Source organism: Pongo abelii, chromosome 20 (assembly GCF_028885655.2).
Source record: "Pongo abelii isolate AG06213 chromosome 20, NHGRI_mPonAbe1-v2.0_pri, whole genome shotgun sequence".
Taxonomy (NCBI): Eukaryota; Metazoa; Chordata; class Mammalia; order Primates; family Hominidae; genus Pongo; species Pongo abelii.
The window spans coordinates 11673699-11700536 of NC_072005.2; the positions used below are offsets into that span (position 1 = coordinate 11673699).

The window sequence follows — 26838 nt, forward strand, 5'->3', positions numbered from 1 at the left end:
TTTTTGTCTTGGGGTATAAAATGAGTGTCTTGGTCATGCCTGGTGGCTCATGCCTGTAATCCCAGCATTTTTTTTTTTTTTTTTTTAAGATGGAGTCTCGGCCAGGCGTGGTGGCTCAAGCCTGTAATTCCAGCACTTTGGGAGGCCCAGGCGGGCGGATCACGAGGTCAGAAGTTCAAGACCAGCCTGACCAACATAGTGAAACCCTGTCTCTACTAAAAATACAAAAAATTAGCCGGATGTGGTGGTGTGCACCTGTAATCCTAGCTACTCAGGAGGCTGAGGCAGGAGAATCGTGTGAACCCGGGAGGCAGAGGTTGCAGTGAGCCGAGATTGCGCCATTGCACTCCAGCCTGGGCAACAGTGCGAGACACTGTCTCAAAAAAAAAAAAAAAAAAAAAAAAAAGACGGAGTCTCACTCTATTTCCAGGCTGGAGTGAAGTGGTGTGATCTCGGCTCACGGCAACATCTGCCTCCCAGGTTCAAGTGATTCTCCTGCCTCAGCCTCCTGAGTAGCTGGGATTACAGGCTCGCGCCACCACACCCAGCTAATTTTTGTATTTTTAGTAGAGATAGGGTTTCACCATGTTGGTCAAGATGGCCTTGATCTCTTGACCTCGTGATCCGCATGCCTCGGCCTCCCAAAGTGCTGGGATTACAGGCGTGAGCCACCATGCCTGGCTATTCCTAGCATTTCTGGAGACTGAGGTGGGAAGACTGCTGGAGGCCAAGACTTCAAGTTCAGCGTGGGCAACACGGTGAGACCTTGTGTTGAGAAGAAATTTTTTTAAATTTATACAATTCATGACATTTTAATGTCATTCTATCAATTGATATTAGGTAAGTATTAGGTGTGACTGATATTCTGGTTATGTATAAAATTAACTCAATTTTTGAGATATGAAAACTGCCAGGGCCAGGCGTGGTGGCTCACACCTGCAATCCCAGCACTTTGGGAGGCTGAGGTGGGTGGATCACCTGAGGTTAGGAGTTTGAGACCAGCCTGGCCAACATGGTGAAATCCCGTCTCTACTAAAGATACAAAAAATTAGCCCAGCATGGTAGCACTTGCCTGTAATCCCAGCTACTGGGGAGGCTGAGGCAGGAGAATCGCTTGAACCCAGGAGGTAGAGGTTGCAGTGAGCTGATATTGTGCCACCGCACTCCAGCCTGGGCAACAGAATGAGACTGTCTCAAAAAAAAAAAAAAAGAAAAGAAAAGAAAACTGCCTTTTATTTTTAATTGTTTGTATTTTTATTTTTGAGACAGGGTCTTACTCTGTCACCCAGGCTGGAATGCAGTGGCTCAATCACTCATCACTGCAACCCCAAGCGATTCTGGGCTCAAGTGATTCTCCTGCCTCAACCACCCTAGTAGCTGGGACTATAGGCACATGCCACTTTGCCCGGCTGTTATTTAACTTAATTTTTTTTGCGGGGGTATGGAGTCTTGCTCTGTCACCTAGGCTGGAGTGCAGAGGCGTGAACTTGGCTCACTGCAACCTCTGCCTCCTGGGTTCAAGCGATTCTCCTGCCTCAGCCTTGAGGAGTAGCTGGAATAACAGGCGGCCACCACCATGCCTGGCTAATTTTTGTTTTGTATCTTTAGTAGAGATGGGGTTTCACCATGTTGGCCAGACTGGTCTCAGACTCCTCACTTCAGGTATCCACCCACCTCAACCGCCCAAAGTGCTGGGATTACAGGCATGTGTCACCGCACCCGGCCCCGCCCATTTTTTAAACTTGAATTTTCATACTCATACACGTAACTCCACATTCTCCTCTATTCACAGGCCCTGATAATCTCTATTCTACTTTATCCCTTTATGAATTTGACTATTCTAGGCACCTCATATAAGTGAAAGCATACAATATTTATTCTTGTGTCTCTGGCTTATTTAACTTAGCATAATGTTTTCAAGTTGCATGCATGTGTAAACATGTGTCAGTAATTCATTGCTTTCTTGTGCCTGAAAATATCCTATTGTAGGGATAAACCACACTGCTCATCCATTTGTATGTTGATAAACATGTGGGTTTTTTCCACAATAATATTTTGACTGTTCTGAATAAGGCTGCTGTGAAATTGGCGTACATGTGTCTCTGTGTGTTGTGCTTTTGATTTTTTAGGATATATATCTAGGAGTTGAATAGCTGGCTCACAGGGGAATTCTAAGTTCACCTTTTTTAAGAAGAGCTATACTGTTTTACACAGTGGCTGCAATGTTTTACATTCTCTACACCAGTGCACAAGGATTCCCATTTCTCCATGTCCTCATCCACACTTACTATAATTTTTTTTTTTTTTTTTGAGACGGAGTCTCACACTGTCGCCCAGGCTGGAGTGCAGTGGCGCAATCACAGCTCACTGCAGCCTTGACTTCACTGGCTCAAGTGATCCTCCCACCTCAGCTTCCTAAGTAACTGGGACTATAGGTGCTAAGGTGGGACTACAGGTCTGACCCCTGCTTTCCATCGTGGCCTGAACTAGATTTCTAGATTTTCAGGTTTACTTTGAGATGCCCTTAGCTGAGAGGGGAATCCTTCAGTTTGGGAGAGAGGGGTGGGCTTTGAATTTTATTTTTGGTTTACGCATAGAATAGCTGGAGTCAGACTGTGATTTGATATATGTAGAAAATCTGTTAAGGTCAGAGACCCATTGGATTACCTTATGGAGAAAAGGTTTATGAATGTGACAATTCATGTCAGTCAGTACCTTAAACTGACTCCAGGTGAGTTTCCTGCTGGTGAAACTGAAGGTCTGGGGCTGGGTGCGGTGTCCTCGTCTCTACAAAAATACAAACATTAGCCAGGCATGATGGCGGGTGCCTGTAATCCCAGCTACTCTGGAAACTGAGGCGGGAGAATCCCTTGAACCCGGAGGTTGCAGTGAGCGGAGATCGCGCTATTGCACTCCAGCCTGGGCGACAGAGCGAGACTCTGTCTCAAAAAAAAAAAAAAAGGAAAGAAAATGAAGGTCTGGAAGGAGAGAGTGTTGCCACACTATGCAGAGGGGACAGGAAGGCATGTTGAGAGCCTAGAGTTAAATTCTTCAGTGTTGCGGCCTCATCATCAGGTTGTGATCGGTTCTGGGGCTCTGTTTCAGCAGTCAGAATCTGGCTCCCAAGAATCTGTTTAACCTCCTGAATCCTGCCGAACAGTGGCTGAAAAACTGCTTCTCTGAGCTAGTTCATGTTTTTGCTTTTCTTCTCTTTTGATTCCTTTAGAGACTATTGCTGCCATATAATTCCATTTTTTCCACACATTTAACAATTTTATTCCGTTGTTGCTGTGTTTTTATTTTCTTGGTGAAAACGAGTAGACTCCAGGGCGCGGTGGCTCACGCCTGTAATCCCAGCACTTTGGGAGGCTGAGGGGGGCGGATCACGAGGTCAGGAGATTGAGACCATCCTGGCCAACATGGTGAAACTCCGTCTCTACTAAAAATACAAAAATTAGCTGGGTGTGGTGGCGCGTGCCTGTAATCCCAGCTACTCAGGAGGCTGAGGCACGAGAATCGCTTGAACCCAGGAGGCGGAGGTTGCAGGGAGCCGAGATCGCGCCACTGCACTCCAGCCTGGCGACAGAGCGAGACTCCGTCAAAAAATAAAAATAAAAAATAAAAAAATAAGACTGAGAGATCAGGTGGGAGAAAGGCTTGGCCATGCAGCCAGCAGCCTCATCCCAAATTCCTGATCCCTGGAGGACATCAGACCCCCTCTCCTACTGCAGTGTGGCCTGTGTGGCCTCGGCTCCCCTTCTGCTCCGAGGCCACGGGATGGCTCCACTGAACAGTGAGTCTGGGATTCCCTGCACACAGTTGTGACCCCCCAATCCAGGAGGAAGAAGCAGGAAGGGCTCGCAGACTACTGGCAGGAATTCTTCTTAAATGCAAATATTCCCTGGGAGGGGTCAGGTCACTGCCCAGGGAGGAACCCCCCCTCCCCCGCCCGCCCCTTTCCAAGAGCTGTGTCTGCAACCTGTTCTTCTGGCTCCACTTAGCACTGGGAGATCACTTCTTCTGTCACTCAGTGTCTAGGGGGCGGGACCTGGAGTACTATCCAATCAGAGACGCTGGGCGGGGCCGCGAGACTGTCAATCAGGCGCCCTGCAGGCTGGAGGATGCGAGGTTGAAAAAGCCTGCGGCGTCTTCTCTGTCCCCTGCGCTCGGCTCCCTGCTCGGTCCCGCTGGAACCTGTACTGGCAGCTGGAGGTGGAGGTAGGAACCGGGATACCGCGGAAGCCGGGAAATGGTGAGTGTCCGAGGCCTGGGGTCCCGAGACAGGGTACGGCTGGTTGTAGCCGACCGGAACCGGCCGTGGCGGGACCCAGACCTCGCTGTTGTCTCTGGGGTCTGAGGACCCGAGTGCCCTGGCCCAGCTCGGTCCTCGGTCCCCTCGGCCTCAGGGTGGGGCTGGGCCTGCAGCCAGGACTCCGGGCGTCCTGTCCGGTCCCTGCGCGGCAACTGCGGCCCAGGCTCCGGAGCCTCCTCTGGGCAGCTCCGCGTCCGCAGCCCCGCGTCTCCCCAGATTGTGCGGGGACTCGGGAGGGTCATGGGGGGAATCCTCCTCGGGTGTGGGGTTCATGTGGAAGGAGCAGCGGTCTGTGGGGTCCCCAGTTCCTCCTTTGTCTCCAAGGGGCTCGGGTTTTTACTGAGATATCCAGATATATGCGAAGCAGGGTCTCAAATCCGCAACTGTGATCCCTGGCCTAGCTTCTCCTAGGGCTGCCAGCAAATCCCTGGATTTCCAGATCCCGCTCCGCGTTTTAGAGCTGGCCTCCTCTTCAGTTCACCACAACGATGTCAACTCTTCGTCCCCCAGGCTTTGTTTCAAACACAGCCATATATACGTGTGTGTGTGTGTGTAGGTGTGTGTGTGTGTGTGTGTATATATATATATATTTTTTATTTTATTTATTTATTTTTTTTTTTGAGACGGAGTCTCGCTCTGTCGCCCAGGCTGGAGTGCAGTGGCGCAATCTCGGCTCACTGAAACCTCCGCCTCCTGGGTTCAAGCGATTCTCCTGTCTCAGCCTCCCGAGTAGCTGGGATTACAGGCGCCCGTCACCACGCGCGGCTAATTCATGTATTTTTAGTAGTGACGGGTTTTCACCGTGTTGGCCAGGCTGGTCTCAAACTCCTGACCTCAGGTGATCCACCCTCCTCAGCCTCCCAAAGTGCTGGGATTACAGGCATGGGCCACTGCAACCGTCCTCACACGTTTTTCATATATATATGAATTATATATATGAAATTATATATATATGAATTATATATATTTTATATATATAAAATATATATATATAATTTTTTTTTTTTTGGTGGAGACGGAGTCTCACTTTGTTGCCCAGGCTGGAGTGCAGTGGCACGATCTCGGCTCACTGCAACCTCCGCCTCGCAGGTCTCCTGCCTCAGCCTCCCGAGTAGCCGGGACTGCAGGCGCGTGCCACCATGCCCGGCTAATTTTTGTATTTTAGTAGAAACGGGGTTTCACCATGTTGGCCACGCTGGTCTCGAACTCCCGACCTCAGGTGATCCGCCCGTCTAGGCCTCCCAAAGTGCTGGGATTACAGGTGTGAGCCATGGCGCCTGGCCACACGTAATATTTTAATAGGCTTTTTTTTTTTTAAAGAGGGCAAAATATGGCTCTTTTTGTAAAGATTTGTTTTGTGTTTGTGAACATTTCACATTTGAGGAAGCCGAGAAAAAGCACCTGACACTTGCTGTAAACAATCTTTATGCCTCTCCTCCTTTTATCTGTCCGAGGCACGGACACCTGAGAATGTCTTTGGGTTGAGGTTTATCTTTGGAAACTTTACAGGGAGATGTGTCCTCAACTCACCCTCCATCTTATCCTGGTCCTGGGTTTCAGAACTGCCTGGGGCTGACTGAAGATGCCCACAGCCTCCATGTTTCTTGGAGGGTGGGTCACTCCTCCCAGAGGACAACCTGAGGCGTGGAGTTGGGGCTTCCCAGGAGAGGAGCTGGGTGCCCTGGGGTGGGAGAAGTCCCCTGGTATTCCCCTCCTTAAAAAGCTAATCCTGGGCCAGGAACAGTCTCTCACACCTGTAATCCCACCATTTTGGGAAGCCTGTAATCCCACCACTTTGGGAAGCCGAGGCGGGTGGACCCCTTGAGTCCAAGAGTTTGAGACCAGCCTAGGCAACTTGGCGAAGCCCCGTCTCTACTAAAAATACAAAAAAACTAGCCGGATGTGGTGGCGTGTGCCTCTAGTCCCAGCTCCTGGGGAGGCTGAGGTGGGAGGATCACCTGAGCCAGGGAGGTCAAAGCTGCAGTCAGCTGCGATCGTACCACTGCACTCCAGCCTGGCCAACTGGGGTGAGACCCAGTCTCAAAAAAAAAAAAAGCTCTAATCCCCTGGGACACTCAGCTTTTCTTCCCCAACCCCAGATTCCAGATTCCATTCCTTGGGGACACTTGGCTCATCAGCCAATTGGATGGTGGTATTGAAGGGACAGGACAGAAATGACTCCTGTTTTCTGGATGCTCTCAGAATAGTGAAGGGAGAAAACTATTCCTAAGAACAGGAAAACCCACCCTCCTGAGATGGTGCAAGAACCTGAAAAGCAAAATGCACTTTAGGAACACAGGGGATGCACAATGTGTCCTCTCCTGGGAGGGTGGTCACTGAGCACTTCAGTGAGCAGGATGGGGATGGGGGGATGCCCCTGGTGACAGGAGGATATGATGTGACACTTGAGTCAGACGTCTGCATTCTAGGTCCTTACTATCTCTGGGCTTGTCACCTTGCAAAGATTGGTTCACCTATTTCAGCTTCAGATTAAATCTCTACTTTTGGAAGCTTTTCAACTATCTTTCGGTTATCAATTTCTAGTTTAATATGATTTGATTGCATACTTTATAGCATTTCTATTCAATTTGTTAAGGCATATTTTATGCTTCCAGTGTAGTTTACTTTGGTGAATATTTCACGTGAGCTTGAGAGGAATGTGTACTCTGCTGGTGTTGAATGAAGGATTCTATAAATACATATCAATTAAATGCAGTTGATTAATTGATACAGTTTGGCTGTGTCCCCACCCAAATCTCATGTTGAATTGTAGTTCCCATAACCCCCACCTGTTGTGGAAGGGACCTGGTGGAGATAATTGAATCATGGGGGTGGTTTTCCCCATCCTGTTCGGGTGATAGTGAGTTCTCAAGAGATCTGATGGTTTTATAAGGGGCTTCCTTCTTCGCTGGACACTCATTCTCCTTCCTGTCACCATGTGAAGAAGGACGTGTTTTCTTCCCCTTCTGCCATGATTGTAACTTTCCTGAAGCATGTCTTTATTAGCTGCATGAGAATGGACTAATACATTATTGATGCTGTTGAGTTTAGCTGTATCATTAGTGATTTGTTTGCTGTATTGACCTGTTAATTATTGATAGAGGTGAACTGTTTGCTTCCAACTACAATTTTGGATTTGTATATTTTGTCTTATAGTTTTATGTTTTTGTCCTGTATCTTGATGTTATATTTTATGGGCATACATATAAGTAATAAAGATTGTTATACTTTATGTCTTTTTTTTTTTTTTTTTTGAGACAGGGTCCCCATCTGTCTCCCAGGCTGGAGTGCAGTGGCACAATCACAGCTCACTGCAGCTTTGACCTCCCAGTGCCCAGGCTCAAGTGATCCTTCAGCCTCAGCCTCCTGAGTAGCTGGTACTACAGGCATGTACCACGATGCCTAGCTAATTTTTGTATTTTTTTTTTGTAGAGACAAGGCTTCACCATGTTGCCCAGGCTGGCCTCGAGCTCCTGGACTCAAGCAGTCTGCTCACCTTGGCCTCCCAAAGTGCTGGGATTACAGGTGTGAGTCATTGCGCCTGGTCCTATTATGTCTTCTTGCAGGATTGACCTCTTCACTGTTACAAAATCTCTTTTACAAGGCAGTTATGGCCGGACGTGGTGGCTCACACCTGAAATCCCAGCACTTTGGGAGGCCAAGGCAGGTAGATCACCTGAGGTCAGGAGTTCGAGACCAGCCTGGCCAACATGGCAAAACCCCGTCTCTATTAAAAATACAGAAAATAGCTGGGCATGGTGGCAGGCATCTGTAATCCTAGCTACTTGGGAGGCTCAGGCAGGAGAATCACTTGAACCCAGGAGGCAGAGGTTGCAGTGAGCCGAGATTGCGCCATTGTGCTCCAGCCTGGGTGACACAGTGAGACTCTGTCTCAAAAAAAAAAAAAGCAAGCCCAAGGCAATTATGAGGAAAATTCCTTGCCATTTTCCTTGATCTAAGATGTGATTTGTCTGAGTTTTATAAAACTATTGCACATTTCTTTTGATTAGTGTTAGAATGGCTTATCTTTCGTCATACCTTTTTATTTAATCTATTCATATCTTTTAGTTTGACATGATTTTCTTGTACACATTACTGAGCCTTGTTTAATCTACTGTGTTACTCTCTGTCTCTTTTTTGTGTATATAAATAACAGACATTTAAAGTGGCAATTGATACAATTGTATTAATATGTATATATGTAATTGTTCTCTGTTTGTTGTACTTGTTTTCTTTTCTTTCTTTCTTTCTCCCTTCCCTTCCCTCCCCCTCCCCCTCCCCTCCCCTCCTCTCCTCCCCTCCCCTCCCCTCCCTTCCCTTCCCTCTCTTTCTTTCTTTCTTTCTTTCTCTCTCTCTCTTTTCTTTCTTTCTTTCTCTCTCTTTCTTTCTTTTCTTTTCTTTCGTTTTTAGACGGAGTTTTGCTCTTGTTGCCCAGGCTGGAGTGCAATGGCGCCATCTCAGCTCACCACAACCTCCACCTCCCACATTCAAGCGATTCTCCTGCCTTAGCCTCCCGAGTAACTGGGATTACAGGCACCCGCCACCATGCCCAGCTAATTTTTTATTTTTTAGTAGAGACGGGGTTTCTCCATGTTGGTTAGGCTGGTCACAAACTTCTGACCTTAGGTGATCTGCCTGCCTCGACCTCCCAAAGTGCTGGGGTTACAGGCGTGAGCCACCGCACCCGGCCGACTGTTTAAAACTCTTTTAACCTCCAATTTCTGCTGAACTGAGCCTAGAGATCAGCCAGTGCCAAAACTTAGGGCCTCCTCAGGTTTTTTCTAGAAATGTGTTATTTCCTGGGGTGTACGTGAGGCTTTCTCAATTCCCCAGGATACCAAAGTGCTTTTGATTAGCCTAATTTCTGAAGGTAATTTTCTCTCCAGATTGTTTTTCTGGGTCTTAGATGGTCTATTCTCTCAGTCATAGACTATTGTTCCAGATGGTTGCAGGCTTTTTGTTGACAATATTTTTATGTAGTCCCTGCCAATTTTTGACCCCAGTTAGGTTTCAGTGTAGTTGAAATAGAGAAGAGAGCCTTATTTCAGACTTTTCGTAGGCCCAGGAGAAATTGGAGTATACGAAGATAATATTTGCAAATCAAATAAATATAATATTTGCAAATAAAATGGTAGAGTAGGTCACCGCGCCTGGCCTATTCTACATTTTCACTTACCTTTTTCTCTTGGTTCATCTTTCTGTCAACAGTGTGGTGTATTGAATATTATAGTTTCAAAATCCTTCATGTGTGTTAGGTAAGCTGTCACTTTCTGGTTTAGAAGATTTTTAGCATTTTTAGACATTTGTTACCTCCATTAGTTTTGTTTAAGTAGCTTTTATTGACTACTAAGAGGTCTGTTTTAATGATTTAGGGAATTTTGTAAATATTCATGAGAGATGACACCTTGGTGACATGCAGTTCTTTTTTTTTTTTTTTTTGAGATGGAGTCTTACTCTTGTCGCCCAGGTTGGAGTGCAATGGCGCGGTCCCAGCTCACTGCAACCTCTGCCTCCCGGGTTCAAACGATTCTTCTGCCTCAGCCTCCCGAGTAGCTGGGATTATAGGTGCCTGCCACCACGCCCAGCTAATTTTTGTATTTTTAGTAGAGACGGGTTTTCACCATGTTGGCCAGGCTGGTCTCGAACTCCTGGCTTTGTGATCTGCCCGCCTCGGCCTCCTAAAGTGCTGGGATTGCCGGTGTGAGCCACTGCGCCTGGCTGACATGCGGTTCTTTAGAAGAACATGTACAATCTTTATCCATCTTTCATTCTCCTTTGATGTTACCTAGTGTTTAAAAATTTTCCTTTAGGATGACGAAATACATTTCATTAACCTTATGTTACACTTCATTAAATTTAGTTTACGGAAAACCAGTTGCCAGCATCCAGGTGTTCTCTTATTGTAATCACATAGAATGGGCTAAATCCCCCAAGTAACAAGTGTTGACAGAACATGTGAAATGTTACGTACCAAGGTCACTCAGACACTTAGTACCCAGAGTTTTTTTTTCATGGCCATCTTAGTCTGTTTTATGTTAGTTAGAATAGAATACCTGAAATTGGATAATATACAAGAAATGATATTTGTTTTGTATAATTCTGGAGTTTGGGAAGTCTAAGGGCATGGTGGCGCACCTGTTGAAAGCCTTGCTAGTGGGGACTCTTCACTATCTGAGGCAATGGAGGAAGGGTATTCCTAGGGGAGGGGGTGATTGTGCTAGCTTAGGTGTCTCTTCCTCTTCTTCTGAGGCCACCAATCTTACTCCCAGGATATCTCATTTACTCATTAACCCTTTCATCCATCAGTGAATGAACCCATTCATGAGGCAGAGCCCTCATGACATAGTCACCTCTTCAAGGCCCCACTTTTGAATACTGACACATTGGGGATGAAGTTTCAGTATGAGTTTTGGAGGGGACAAACATTCAAACCTAGCAGTGGCTGATCAGGTATGCTTCTCTGCTGATTATGTCACAAAATTTCAAACTCTCAGAAGGAAGATGGAAATTAAGCAAATACCATATTATTTACTTATTTATTTATTTTTCAATTTAATTTGAGACAGGGCCTCACTCTGTCACCCAGGCCAGAGTTCAGTGTCACACTCATGGCTCACTGCAGCCTCTACCTCCTGGGTTCAAGCAATCCTCCCAGCTCAACCTCCCTAGTAGCTGGGACTACAGGCATGCGCCATTATGCGTGGCTAATTTTTGTATGTTTTGTAGAGATGGAGTTTCACCATGTTGCCCAGGCTTGTCCTGAACTCCTGAGCTCAAGCAATCCACTCATCTCAGCCTCCTAAAGTGCTGGCATTACAGGTGTGAGCCACTATGCCCAGTGGCAAATATCATATTGTTTGAATAAATAGTTTAGGCACACAGCTCCTTTTCTTTGTTATGCTGGTGCAGCTCTCCTTAAATCTAGCTCTGAGATACCATCATAGTTCAACTTTCTAAATAAATGTGTGTAGGGATATGTCTCAGAGCTGCTAATATTGTCTCTTGTAGACAACACATAGTAGGACTTTATCATGAGAGTTAGTATAGACCCACTAGACAGAAAGATACTAGAGGTGATCTAGGCAGCGTATCTCACTCCCTGAAATCATGAATGAGAGGCTTGTCCGTATTGGCTATTACTTTACTGAATGTGTTCAATTCTAGCATCAGAATTGCTGTGCTGGAGAAAGTGAGTATAGACAGAGGATAAGAGTCTGATGACCAAGTCATTGAATAAATGTGTGGAGTTTATAGCATTGTGTGAACTTCCTCTAAAGTGAGTATAACTTCCTAGTGCTGTCGGTCTGAACCTTCCTCCTCTGCCATGTGGGATGTTTCAGGACTCAATGATCTTTGAGGATGTGGCTGTGAACTTCACCCAGGAGGAGTGGGCTTTGCTGGGTCCTTCCCAGAAGAAACTCTACAGAGATGTGATGTGGGAAATCATCAGGAACCTGATGTCTGTAGGTAAGGATGACATCATTTCTTCACTTAGTCAATTACAGAACAAGTGTTTCTTGGTCATCTACACTGCTCAATGATTTGAAACATGGTAGGGAATACAGTAGACTGGCCAGATGCAGTGGCTCACGCCTGCAATCTTAGCACTTTGGGAGGCCAAGGTGGGCGGATCACTTGAGGTCATGAGTTTGAGACCAGCCTGGCCAACATGATGAAACCCCATCTCTACTAAAAATACAAAAATTAGCCACGCGTGGTAGTGCACGCCTGTAGTCCCAGCTACTCAGGAGGCTGAGGTGGGAGAATTGCTTGAACCTGAGAGGCAGAGGTTGCAGTGAGCCAAGATTATACTGCTGCACTCCAGTCTTGGCCACAGAGCAAGACTCCATCTGAAAAAAAAGGAATACAGTAAGGCCGGGCATGGTGGCTCACACCTATAATCCCGGCACTTTGGGAGGCCGAGGCAGGTAGATCACGAGGTCAGGAGATCGAGACCATCCTGGCTAACATGGTAGGCCCCATCTCTACTAAAAATACAAAAAAAAAATTAGCCAGGTGTGGTGGTGGGTGCCTGTAGTCCCAGCTACTTGGGAGGCTGAGGCAGGAGAATGGCATGAACCCAGGAGGCGGAGCTTGCAGTGAGCCGAGATAGCGCCACTGCACTCTGGCCTGGGCGAAAGAGCGAGACTCCGTCTCAAAAAAAAAAAAAGGAATACAGTGGATCCTTGAACAAAGTGGGTGTCAGAGACTCTTAACCTCTGCACAGTTGATGATCTGGTTTTAACTTTTGACTCTATAAAATGTTAAATGTTGGCCGGGTGCAGGGGCTCACACCTGTAATCCCAGCACTTTGGGAGGCCGAGGTAGGTGGATCCCTTGAGGTTAGGAGTTCGAGACCAGCCTGGTCAATGTGAAACCCCGTCTCTACTAAAAATACAAAAAATTAACCGAGCGTGGTGTTGGGCGCCTGTAATCCCAGCTACTCAGGAGGCTGAGACAGGAGAACTGCTTCAACCTGGGAGGTGGAGGTTGCAGCGAGCTGAGATCATGCCACTGCACTCCAGTCTGGGCAACGAGAGTGAAACTTCGTCTCAAATAAAAAGAAAAAAAAGCTAAATGTTAATAGCCTATTGTTGACTGGAGGCTTTATCAGTAACATAACCAGTCAATTAATACATATTTTGTGTGTTGGTGTGTATATGTATGTGTATATTAGGACAGTGTCTCACTTTGTTACTCAGGCTGGAGTGTAGGGGCATGGTCATAGCTTAATACAACTTAGAACTCCTGGGGTCAAGCAATCCTCCTGCCTCAGACTCTTGAGTAGCTAGGATTGTAGGCAAGTGCCACCATGCTGGGCTGATTTTTAAATTATTTTTTGTGGAGATGGAGGTCTTGCTATGTTGCCCAGGCTGGTCTCAAACTCCTAGCCTCAAGCAGTCCTCCCTAAGTGCTGGGATTGTAGGTATAAACCATCATGCCTGGTCTGTTTGGTCTATTATATATGGTATTCTTATAATAAAGTAAGCTAGAAAAAAGAAATATTATCAAGAAAATCATAAGGAAGTGAAAACATATTGACTTGATTAAGTGGATCATCCTAAAGGAATCCTTTTCATGTTTTCACATTGAGTAGCCTGACGAGGAGGGGTTGGTCTTGTTCCCTCAGAGGCAGCAGAGGTTGATAAAAGTTTGCATATGAGTGGACCTGTGCCATTCAAGCCCATTTTGTTCAAGGGTCAATAATACTTTGGTGAATAAGTCAGGAATGGCCACAGTGTCCCGTGAACATAGAATCTAAAATGTTTCTATAATTTTGTAATTATTTATCATGACTTTTATGGGTCTACATTTTAGGAATAAAATGGGAAGACTGGAACATTGAAGATCAGTACAAAAATTCCAGGAGAAATCGAAGGTAATTTGCACTTATAACATGAAGCTGTGTCCCTTGAGATAATGTTAGAGTGATAGGAAATTATATTATTTACTTATGTATTCATTTATCTGAGACAAGGCTTAATCTGTCACATAGGCTAGAGTGCAGTGGCATGATCATAGCTTACTGCAGCCTTGAACCCCTGGACTCAAGCCATCCTCCTTTCTTGGCCTCCCAGAATGCTGGGATTACAGGCATGAGCCACTGTGCCCAGTGGAAATCTAAAGAACAAGCAAACAAAGTGAAGCAGCCCAGCTTCAAATTTGTTAATTTTTAGAATGTTTTCTCCAAAAATATATACTTAAATACATACACATTCAATGTTTGCAAAATAGTTGCTTTGGAAACAGTATTAAGAAATCCCACAGTGGTGGGTGCGGTGGCTCACGCCTTTAATCCCAGCACTTTGGGAGGCTGAGGAGGGTGGATCACAAGGTCAGGAGATCGAGACCATCCTGGCTAACATGGTGAAACCCCATTTCTACTAAAAATACAAAAAAATTAGCTGGGCATGGTGGTGGGCACCTGTAGTCCCAGCTGCTTGGGAGGCTGAGGCAGGAGAATGGCGTGAACCCGGGAGGTGGAGCTTGCAGTGAGCCGAGATGGTGCCACTGCACTCCAGCCTGGGCGACAGAGTGAAACTCCGTCTCACAAATAAAATAAAATAAAATAAAAAAATAAAAAAAAGAAACCCCATAGTGGCAGATGTGCTGGTTGATGCTTATAATCCCAGTACTTTGGAAGTCTGAATGGGAAGATTGCTTGAGCCCAGGAGTTTGAGACCAGCCTGGGCAATGCAGTGAGAACTCATCTCTATAAGGAAAAAAAAAAAATTAGCCAAGCCTGGTGGTGCATGCCTGTAGGCCCAGCTACTTGAGAGGCTGAGGTGGGAGGATTGTCTGAGCCTGGAAGGTGGAGGCTGCAGTGAGCTGTGGTCATACCACTGCATTCCAGCCTGCGCAACAGAGTGAGACCCTGTTTCAGGAAAAAAAAAAAGACAAGAAAAAAGAAACTGCCTAGTAACATCGCTGTTTTGATAATAGCTGTAATAGAGCCCCTTTGCAGAGAATTCAGTCCACTCACTGTCAGACACTTCAGACAGAACATAAAGCCTACATTTCTCATGATAATGTAAAATATGCAAATCAAATGCTTGCTAATAAATATAAAATTATTTATCAACAAACTCTTTGTAATGTGCTTCTTATTTTTTATAGAAATCATATGGCAGAGAGACTCTGTGAATGTAAAGATGGTCAATGTGGAGAAACTTTCAGCCTGATTCCAGATGGTATAATGAACAAGAAGACTCTTCCTGGGGTGAAACCATGTGAAAGCAGTGTGTGTGGAGAAGGCAACATGGATCATTCATCTCTGAATTGCTACATCAGAGCTGACACTGGACACAAATCATATGAGTGTCAGGAACGTGGAGAGAAGCCACATAAATGTAAGCAGTGTGTGAAAACCTTCAGCTGCCTCCACTCCTTCCAAACACATGAAAAGCCTCACACTGGAGAGAAACCCTATGATTGTAAGGAATGGGAAAAAACCTTTGTTTCTCCCCAAACTGTTCGAAGATACAGGGTCGTGCACAGTGGAGATGGACCTTATAAATGTAAGTTTTGTGGGAAAGCCTTTGATAATCTCAGTTTATATCTCACACATGAAAGATCTCATACTGGACAGAAGCCATATGAATGTAATGAATGTGGGAAAGCCTTTGGTTTTCCCAGCTCCTTTCATAGACATGAAAGAACGCACACCAGGGAGAAACCATATGGATGTAAGCAATGTGGGAAAACCTTTAGTTGTTCCAGTTCCATTAAAAAACATGAAAGAATCCACACTGGAGAGAAGCCCTATGAATGCAAGCAATGTGGGAAAGCCTTCGCTTCTTCCAATTCCTTTCAGTATCATGAAAGGACTCACACTGGAGAGAAACCCTATGAATGTAAGCAATGTGGGAAAGCCTTTAATTGTTCCAGTTCCATTAGAAAACATGCAAGAATTCACACTGGAGAGAAACCCTATATATGTAAACAATGTGGTAAAGCTTTTAGATTTCCCAGTTCTATTAAAAATCATGAAAAGACTCATACTGGAGAGAAACCCTATGAATGTCAGGAATGTGGGAAAGCCTTCAGATATTCCAGTTCACTTCGAGTACATAAAAGAATTCACACTGGAGAGAAGCCGTATGAATGTGAGGACTGTGGGAAAGCCTTCAGTCATCCCACGACCTTTCATAGACATAAAATTACCCACACTGCAGAGAAACCTTATGAATGTCAGGAATGTGGGAAAGCCTTCCGTTATCCTGTTGCTTTTCGTAGACATAAAATTACCCACACTGCAGAGAAACTTTGAGTGTAAGGAATGTGGGAAAGCCTTCTGTTATCACAGTTCCCTTCAAAGACATGAAAGGACCTACAATGGGGAAAAGTTGTATGGATATAAGCAATGTAAAGCTGGCTGGGCGTGGTGGCTGACACCTGTAATCCCAGCACTTTGGGAGGCCAAGGCGGGCAGATCATGAGGTCAAGAGATTGAGACCATCACGGCCAACATGGTAAAACCCCATCTCTACTAAAAATACAAAAATTAGCTAGGCGTGGTGGCATGTACCTGTAGTACCAGCTACTTGGGAGGCTGAGGCAGGAGAATTGCTTGAACCTGGGAGATGGAGGTTGCAGTGAGCCGAGATCGTGCCACTGCACTCTAGCCAGGCAACAGAGCGAGACTCCGTCTCAAAAAAAAAAAAAAAAAAAGTAAAGCCTTCCACTATTCCAGTACCTTCTGAAACCATGAAAGAACTCACACTTGAGAAAAACAATGATGTTAGGAACATGGGAAGCCTTTCCTTTCTCTCTCAATCGTTTGAAGGCATACAATGTGACATGCTGGCGATAGATCTCATAACTGTAAGGAACATGGAAAACGATTCTTGTTTTCCATGCTCCTTGTTTATTTTAGATACATGAAAGAATTTACTCTGGAGAGAAACTATGAGTGTAAAAAATGTGGTAAAGCCTTGTGTAGTTTCTGTTTCTCTGAAATACTGTCATGTCCTGGTATTCTCAGGGGATTACTTGCAGGCACCCCGCTCCCCACTTCAGAACATCTAAATCTGAAGATGCTCAAGTGCTTTATATAAAATGGTGTATTTTCCTAGAACCTAAGCACATCCTCTTGTACACTTTAAATCATCTCTAGGTTATAATGCCTAATGCATTGTAAACGATATAAAAATAGTTGTTTCACTGTGTTATTTAGGGAATGCTGACAAGAAAAAATATCTGTAGATGTTTAATACAGATAACCATCACAGGCCCACCTCCATAGTACAGGCCCACCTCATAGTATATGTCAGCTACAATGCAACATTTTCTTTTTTTTAAAAAAAGTTTTGGATTGGTTTCATTTAATGGCCCGAAAACATGTGTTAACATTCTCCAAATCCTTGGTTCTTCTCTCTTGATAACCCTCATATGATGATTGCTCTGTGGTTCCTAAAGCTGTAATGTTTTGAGGCGCTTAGATATGTGGCAGTGTAGATAAGTCAGGGGACATCAGTTTAACTTGAATTTTCTATCAGGACATCAGGATCATCTACTGGAAGAACCAGCATCTGATCGCAGATGTTGCCTCTTTGTTTGGTGGAAGGTCAGTAACACAAATGTTGGATCTGTGGTGTTTGAGGGCTGAAAATAAGCATCGAAGTTTCAGTCCTTTTTTTTTTTTTTTTTTGAGATGGAGTCTCTGTCGCCCAGGCTGGAGTGCAGTGGCGCAATCTCAGCTCACTGCAACCTCTGCCTCCCGGGTTCAAGCAATTCTCCTGCCTCAGCCTCCCGAATAGCTGGGATTACAGGTGCACACCACCATCCCCAGCTAATTTTTGTATTTGTAGCACAGACAGGGTTTCACCATGTTGGTCAGGCTGGTCTTGAACTCCTGACCTCAGATGATCTGCCCACCTTGGCCTCCCAAAGTGCTGGGATTATAGGCCTAAGCCATCACACCCCACCGAAGTTTCAGTCTTCATAATTGCAGATGCTTTAGTTGGAAACGTTGTTATAGGAAAAGCTGTTTTTTCTTTCTCTTTGAATCATCAAACACATCTTGCAATGGTTTTGGCCATGTTATCTCTGGTGACCTGGAAGCAACTTTGATATTAAGCTTCAGAGTATGCTGAAACAAGTCAAGACTTTCGGTGCTGTTAGGATGGTATGTATGTATTTTGCATGTGAGGTCATAAATTTAGGGAGCAGGTAGAAAATTATTGCTTTATTTGTCCCTTGAAATTCTTCTTCTTATTTTTTTGAGACGGAGTTTTGCTCTTGTTGCCTAGGCTGGAGCGCAATGGCACAATCTTGGCTCAATGCAACCTCCACCTCCTGGTTTCAAGTGATTCTCCTGCCTCAGCCTCCCAAGTAGCTGAGACTGCAGGCATGCACCACCACACCTGGCTAATTTTTTATATTTAGTAGAGACAGGGTTTCACCATGTTGGTCAGGCTGGTCTCAAACTCCTGACCTCAGGTGATCCACGCACCTCGGCCTCCCAAAGTGCCGGGATTACAGGGATGCAGCACCACACCTGGCCCTGAAATTCATATTTTGAAACCTTACTCCCTCATGTATGGAATGAGGAGATAGGATACCTGGGAGGTAATTAGGATTACTTGGGATCACGAGGGTAGAGTTCTCAGGAATGGGACTATAAGGTTCCCTAGAGAGCTTGCATTTGCTCTCCATTATGTGAGGACACAATGAGATGAAAGCTTTCTTTGAACAAGGAAGCTTGCCCTTACCAGGCACTGAATCTACTATCACTTTGATCTTGGAGTTCACTATCTCCTGTATACTGAGGAGCAAATGTTATGTGTTTAATATACCCAACTTATGTCATTTTGTTTTAGGAGCCCCTGGTGGATAAAGCACAACCCCATTAAAAAACAGGTCAGGGAGTTGAATAGACATTTCTCTAATGAGGATATACAAATAGACAATAATTACATAAAGAAGATGTTCAGCATCACTTATGGTTTAGGGACATGCAAATCAAGAGCAAAATGACATCTATATCCCCTCACCCTCATTAGTTTGCTTCTGTCCAAGAACAAATTAACATGCTGGCAATGATGTGGAATAATGAGGACCCTTGTACACTATTGATGGAAATGCAAAATGTCACAACTACTTTTGAAAACTGTATGGCATTCTGGGTGCGGTGGCTCATCCCTGTAATCCCAGCACTTTGGGAGGCCGAAGTGGGCAGATCACCTGAGATTGGGAGTTCAAGACCAGCTTGACCAACATGGAGAAACCCTGTCTCTACTAAAAGTACAAAAAAATTAGCCAGGCATGGTGGCCCATGCTTGTAATCCCAGCTACTCAGGAGGCTGAGGCAGGAGAATCACTTGAACCTGGGAGGCGGAGGTTGCAGTGAGTGGAGATCGTGCCATTGCACTCCAGCCTGGGCAACAAGAGCGAAACTCTGTCTCAAAAAAAAAAAAAGAAAAAAGAAAAAAGAAAACTGTGTGGCAGGTAATCAATACATTGAAAAAATGGAAATAACATCCACCATTTTTCCCTTCTGGGAATATAACCAAAAGAATAGAGGGGCCTGAAATGGGTATTTGTATACATGGCTATAGCAGCATAACTTACCAATAGGGAAAATGTGGAACCAACTCTCTTGTATGTTGACAGATGGATGAATAAGCAAAAGGTAGTATATGCATAGGATAGACTATTACTCTGCCTTCAAAAGGAAGGGCGACCTGACAAATGCTACAACATTGATGAACTTGGAGCACACTATGCTAAGTGAAATAGTCCATTCGTATAAAGACACACTTTATAAGGTTGAGTCACTTGATTTTTTACAACCTGTCTCTAGACATGGGCTCCTTAAACTCCAGACCCAAAATGTTTTTGCTTATATGAGGTACTCGGAGGAGTCAAATTCATAAAGAAAGTAGAATGGTAATTGTGTGGAATAGGGGAAGTGGGTAATGGAGACATGATTTAATGGCATAAAGTTTCAATATTGCAAGATGAAAAGGGTTCTGGAGATGGATGGTAGTGATGGCTGCACACCAATATGAATGTACTGAAAGCCAGTAATTCTACACTTAAAAATTAAGATGGGCCTGGCACAGTGGCTCACGCTTGTAATCCCAGAACTTTGGGAGGCCGAGGTGGGTGGATCACCTGAGGTCAGGAGTTGGAGACCAGCCTGGCCAAAATGGCAAAACCCCGTCTCTACTAAAAATACAAAAATGAGCTGGGCATGGTGGTGCATGCCTGTAATCCCAGTTACTCAGGAGGCTGAGGCAGGAGAATCTCCTGAACCCGGGAGGCTTAGGTTGCAGTGAGCCGAGATTGTGCCACTGCACTCCAGCCTGGGAGACAGAGCGAGACTCCATCTCAACAACAACAACAAATTGTTAAGATGATAAATTGTATTTTATCTGTATTTTAGTACCATTAAAATGTGTGGGATTGGTCAGAGTGGTGGGGAAAAACTATAGGGAAAGGACGCAAACCTTCTGAGAGGTTGGAAGAATCTGCAGAGCCCTGGGGGAGAATAGCTGAAGGCGGCTGTTCTATAACCCTGAGGCAGAGGGCACAGAGTAGGTACAAGAGAGTGGGGGGGAATTTATCTTAAACAGGCTTGTTTACTTGTGTTGACCAGGAACTGACCTTTCATCATCCCTGTGCCTGACGTTCCCTGAAAGGGGAACAATAAATGTTAATTACCTACAAGTTGTGTTGGCTCCAGGTTTTCGGCATTGTGCCTAGACTGAATAAAAGCAAGCAGCTCCAGCTTCTTGGGGCTGCTTTCTGGCCACTAGAGCCAGGCAGTCACCTAGTTGCTGTTACATTGAATACCTGTGTCTGAGTACTCATTTCATCCGTTGGCCAGGGTCTGCGGGACAGACCCGGCATTAATAGAGTGGGGAGCCACAGTAGTGCAAAGACCCCACTGGACCAACAACATACCAAGGTTCAGTCCCTCCTTGTCCTCAACACTTTTTCCATTTTCCTTGTCCATAAAGGACCTGTTTCCACATGCTTGCTTTGACTCTGATGTCACCTTTAGAGTTGATGCTCAGGCGTAGCTCACTTAACTGCCTCACCTTTTCTCTCCTGATCTGGTTGTTGATGGCTGTTGTGAGACATTGGTTGTTGCCTTTTTAGTTTAAAAGGATTCAAATGACACAGAGCAAAGGAGATGCAGTATATGGCAATTTATTGCAAACGAAAAAGTGTTTTGAAAGTTAAGTGCAGAACAGACAGTATGCCCTGAGAGAGAGAGAGGATTCAGGGCAGGCTGCTCATAAGGATGAGACAGCAAACAGTGGCACTAGGGAGACTTTTTTTTTTTAAGTTTAATAATTAGATTTCAGCTCTTTTGAGTGGTTTCAAGTCTGCTGTGGAGGAAGGGGGTAGGGGGAAGGTGGGCATAGCCTGAGAGGCAACAGACTCCAGAACGTTCTAGACACAGTCCTTCAGAGGCTGGCTAGTATTAAGGAAAGTGGTTAGGTTTGTGAGGTGAAACAGTGGATGCTTGTGGCTTTTCCGCAGTGTGTGCACTCAGGCCAGCTTGACTTGGAGGAAAGCCATTCAACACAAAAATGGTGCCATCCAGCCCTGGAGGTAACTGTGAAGCACAGGGTTTGAGCCGCCTCCATTATCCTCAGGGCACTGTGTGTTTCAGGATACTCTGTGGCACTGCTTTCTTTCTTTTCCTTTTTTTGGACGGAGTCTCGCTCTGTCGCCCAGGCTGGAGTGCAGTGGCGTTATCTCGGCTCACTGCAAGCTCCGCCTCCCGGGTTCACGCCATTCTCCTGCCTCAAGCCTCCTGAGTAGCTGGGATTACAGGCGCCCGCCACAGCGCCCGGCTAATTTCTTTTTGTATTTTTAGTAGAGACGAGGTTTCACGGTGTTAGCCAGGATGGTCTCAATCTCCTGACCTGGTGATCCGCCCTCCTCGGCCTCCCAAAGTGCTGGGATTACAGGCGTGAGCCACTGCGCCCGGCCTGTTTATTTATTTATTTATTTATTTATTTTTGAGATGGAGTCTCGCTCTGTCGCCCAGGCTGGAATGCAGTGGCGAGATCTCGACTCACTGCAAGCTCTGACTCCTGGGTTCAAGCGATTCTTTTGCCTCAGCCTCCCAGTTAGCTGGACTACAGTCACTCGCCACCACGCCCGGCTAACTTTTTTTAGTAGTAGAGACAGGGTTTCACCATGTTGGCCAGGCTTGTCTTGAACTCCTGACCTCGTGATCTGCCCACCTCGGGCTCCCAATGTGCTGGGATTACAGGTGTGAGCCACCACGCCCGGCCAAGAGACTCCTTTTATGGGAATCTTACATGATTATTCATAAGGGGCTGGGAAGAGGTGTTACTAGTAAGCACATTCTGGGTGGTCTTCTGGGTGCACATGCACAGTAGCTGCACATTCTTGTTCATACCTCACATCTCATTAGCATCTTAAATCTCCACCCAGGGATGTGGTTTTTACTATTATAATGAGCAAAGGGTCAATCTGAAGACAGGTAAGATCAAAATACGCATGCTCCCTACAGGGGAAATTCCCTACTGGAGAGCGCTTTGCTTGAGTGAGCTTGACTACAATGCGAATGCTGAGGCTTATTGTGTTGACCGTACGATTGCCGAGTCTCCAGGACGTGGTTGCTTCCTTGGCTACCTATCGTGTCTCATGGTCCTCACTCACTTCACACCCATGATGTATGCTAATACCCTTCAGTTATCTGTTTAGAAGGGATAATTTTTTTTTTTTTTTTTGAGACAGAGTCTCACTCTGTTGCCAGGCTGGAGTGCAGTGGCACGATCTCAGCTCACAGCAACCTCTGCCTTCTGTGTTCAAACAGTTCTCCTGCCTCAGCCTCCCGAGTAGCTGGGACTACAGGCATGTACCACCATGCCCAGCTAATTTTTGTATTTTTAGTAGACGAGGTTTCACCATGTTGGCCAGGATGGTGTCGATCTCCTGACTTCGTGATCCACTCGCCTCGGCCTCCCAAAGTGCTGGGATTACAGGCGTGAGCCACCGCGCCCAGTCTAGAAGTTATAATTTTAACTTTCCCTGAAGAACACTCATAAGGATTGCAATGTTTTGTTCATGAACAAATCTTCCAGACTGTGAGAATTAAGCAAGAGAAACTGAAAATAATAATGCGATACAGATTTTCCTAACTACAGAAAATTGAGGAAACATACTACAAAATGTGGAATGATTGACCTATAATTCTACCTGGGCTGGAGGGTCAAGAAATGGACAGGAAAGAATTTCCTGATTTCAATAGTAGAGCTGCTGTTGAAGGAGAAATATGTGCTTAACAAGAGAACTTCAAAGTAGGATGAATGAAGGAAATCTTACCCCCCCCCCAGTAATATGGAATTTATGCAGAGTCAATTTTTACTTCGGAAGGTCAGTAAATTCTGCTTTCATCCAATGTCTTTACATGTAGAATTATTTTTCATTATCATTGTTCTTACCTTTTGTAGTGATTACTCTGTTATTTATCAAGTAAATGATAACCCGTTACCATCAGCATCACTTTTCTTGTGATATATGGCTAATTTTCAGTGATGTACAAAAATATTTATCAACTACAGCTTTCATATTTTTGCATTCTTGGGATATTTTGTTACATGTGTAACAACTCTTGAGATTCCACACATAACAATACATTCTTAGGATTATTACTTTGCCATTGGTAGTCCCTGGGTTTGTCCACTTCTTGTATGGTGTTATTTGCAAATGAAATACACACATACTACATTTTTTTATGTGGGAGGTCCAACAACCTATCAACTGATTATTTTACAGGTGAAGAAATACACATTTAGTCTGTCTTTTATAGTTATAATATTCTTTAATAGTCATCTTTGTTTTCTCCTGTTTTTTTGCCATCATTTGATGTCAGACTGAAGAACTTTCTTTGGTCTTTCTTGTAGGACTTGTGTGCTGGAAATAAGTTCTCTTAGTATGTATGCTTAAACCTGGGAAAGTCTTTGTTTTGACTTCTGATTTGAATGTGAGCTTTGGTGGATATAGAAATGTTCTATTATATATGTTTCAGAGCAGAGGAATAGCACCTAACTAAAAGCAAATATGTCTATTTCACCCAAACACTTATCATTACACTAGTTTATATAAGTTAATGTCAAAAAACAATGAGCAATAAATAGGAATAGGATGGAAGAAGGAAATATTGTGATTGAAGATGATACCGTTGTTTGGGAAAGTAAAGACAAAACAACTGGAAAATTTTTTAAACTGGGGAAGGAGGCAATTTGCTGTTTATGGAGCAAACATACTATTGAATTAAAATCACATTTCTTGAAAATGTATATTAATTTCTAAGAATAGGACTAACACCGTATGCCATATCTGTGGAAAGGTATGAGTATTTCCTAATGAAATGACCTGAGTGTCACCTCTATAGATTTATATACAACTTTGATGGATTGAAGGTGCCTCATCCCAGCCCCCACTGTAGAGAAATGGTTTAAATGTAAGTAATTCAGGAATCTGATCCAAATTAACTCATGTATAATGTTCCAGAAAAATTCACAACATCAAAGAAATGTTATAAAATATATATTTTTTTTTTCTGACAGAGGGACTCACTGTTTCACCCAGGCTGGAGTGCGGTGGTGTGATCTCACCTCATTGCAGCCTTGACTTACTGGACTCCAGAAAGCCTCTTGCCTCAGCCTCCCAAATAGCAGGGACTACAGGCATGGGCCATCACACCTGACTCATTTTTTAATTTTAATTTTTTTTTTGTAGAGACAGGGTCTCACTATGTTGTCCAGTCCAGGCTGCCTCAAACTCCCGGGCTCAAGCAATCCTCCCACCTCAGCCTCCCAAAGTGCTGGGATTATAGGCCATTGCTCCTGGCTTATTTTTTATTTAGTCATGGTTTAGCTAGATCACCCAGGCTGTTCTAAAACTCCTGGGCTCAAAAGATCCTTCCCGCCTCAGCCTCCCTCTCGGGTAGCTGGGACCACAGGTACTTGCCAACTCGCCCAGCCTTTTATTATCAGTGCCTAATGCTTAAGGAGAATGTGGGCTACCTTTTACTTTCAGATAAAAAACATTGAGGTGAGATAATTCTGTTAATTTTTTTTAACACAAAGGTTCATAACTTGAATAGGTACTGTTTCTTGCCTAAATTATTTAATTAAAAAATTTCGTTTTCATTTTGTAGTCTCTTGAATCTCGGAGTTGATTGAAATGTATTTTTAATAGCCAAGTAGATTCACTTTTATATGGTTTTAAAATTGTTGGGTATATAAGGGGCATTTGAAACATTAGATTTTTGTATTTGCTGTGACTTTCCTACTGGCCAGTGTGCCAGGTACCGGATATCCTCCGGGAACTGCAGGCAGGCCCGTCTCTCTTTCACCGGTGAGAGCCACAGCCTACTCTTGGCGGAAGCGGAAACCCTTTCCTCCATCACGTTTCGCCCATTCCAGGCCAGAAGCAGGTCCTGCTCCTTGCTGCTCGCCTGTGAGCATATTTCGTCGAATCCCGGCTGGGCGGCTTGGTCGCAGTGTGCCTGAGCTAGGACCGGAGCGCATTCATCGCCCACAGCCACTCCAGTTCCTGCGAGTGGTTGTTCCTGCACGCCAGGAGCCGTGGGCCAGGCCATCAGGCCATACAAATGCTGCTAAAGCGGCCTCGCCTTCGGCTGCATCATCTCGGGGATGTTTCACTTGTCTCTTCTCCCAGTTTCAGCCCCAGCCCCTTGAACTCACCGGGTCTCCACAGCACACTCTGATCAATATCGCACAGGTGAGGAATATGAAATAACTCTTTATAAAGTGGAAGCTAGTAAGTCGTTCTTTTCAAACTTTCACAAGAAACTACAGATCTTTTTAAGATTTTTAAAAGATCTTTTTAAAGATTTTAAAAAGATTCTGATTCAGCAGGTCATTGGGGGAGGCCTGATCCTCTGCATTTCTGACTTGGTCCCCAGTGTCGTCCATGCTGCTGGTTCGCGGACCGCAGTTAGAGTGCTGAGGTAATAATAGACCTGGTTAGGCAGGCAGGCAGGGGTCTGATCCCATGGAGCCTGGTGGGCCGTATTGAGGACTTTTATTGGATTTCCAGCAGAGAAGTGATGCTTGGGTTGTGTTTTAAGAAGCTACAGAACAAGTTCTGCCGAAGTGGAAGCAAAGACAGGTTACCCACTCCTCCTCTTTTGCTTCCCCGTCTCTTGCCTCGTCGCGGGTGAGCTATGACTATCTGGGGCGGTGGTGCGCCGGCGGTAAAAGTATTTACCAAGACAGTTGTAGGTAAAGGAAGGCAGGTTTATCAGAGAAAGTATGAAAATTCGTTGCGAGGCGGCAACAGGCAGGCCAGCAGAAGAGAAGCTGAATGCAGGGAAACAGGCTTGCTGAGGATTTTATGGACTGGAAACTTGGCTGATCGATAACGCCAAGGCAGCAGGGAGCTAATTTGCATTATTCTGGCCGCTGTGGTGTTTGATAAATTGAAGCGTTTGTTGATAAGCAGGAAGTTTGAGTTATGTATGTTATCTGAGCAGGAGGGCCATATGTCCTGGGCCATAAAGAAAGCAAGCCTATAGCTTAGCTGTCTCTTTTTGTTTATATGTCCTGGACCATGAAGAAGGGCAGATTTGTAGCTTATTTACTTTATCTCTTTGCTTTCTGCTGCTCTCGCCAGCCTGATTTTTTTCTCCCCTAATTAGGACTCTGCGTGCCTGATTGCTTTTCTCTGCCTTCCTTACTTGCAGCTCCCGAGGTCCTGTGTCCGTGAGAGCGGACCTAACTCAGCCCCAACTCAGCCGCTAACTCAGCCTCGAGCTACACAAAAAAGGGACTGGACTGGGCTAAGGCTTCAAAAAAGGGTGGGCCTTGGGTAAGATGTTCCAGCTGGTCCAGCACCCTCCTGTCCCATTTCCCAGGCCCTGGCAGTCCAGAATTGAGTAAAACATACCTAGATAACCCTCCACTGGTGAACCTGGAGGAAGATCCATCCTGTAGGAGGTGAGAGCCTGGGAAAGGATATCACTATGGAGGGACCTGAAGCTGTGGTGGAGGTCGCTGGATGGG

At 45.1% G+C, this 26838-nt stretch overlaps 1 protein-coding gene across 1 annotated transcript in view; it reads left to right on the forward strand.

Moving 5' to 3' along the window:
- The first annotated feature begins 4043 nt into the window (after nt 1–4043).
- The window catches only part of LOC103888572 (zinc finger protein 709-like), a 37729-nt gene continuing 14934 nt past the window's right edge, over nt 4044–26838 (forward strand). The window contains exons 1-4 of the mRNA XM_063719981.1: nt 4044–4218; nt 11653–11779; nt 13631–13691; nt 14930–26772. Of these exons, the coding sequence (XP_063576051.1) occupies nt 11659–11779; nt 13631–13691; nt 14930–16082 (1335 nt within the window). The 5' untranslated portion in view covers nt 4044–4218; nt 11653–11658 and the 3' untranslated portion in view covers nt 16083–26772. The remainder of the gene's footprint in view (nt 4219–11652; nt 11780–13630; nt 13692–14929; nt 26773–26838) is intronic.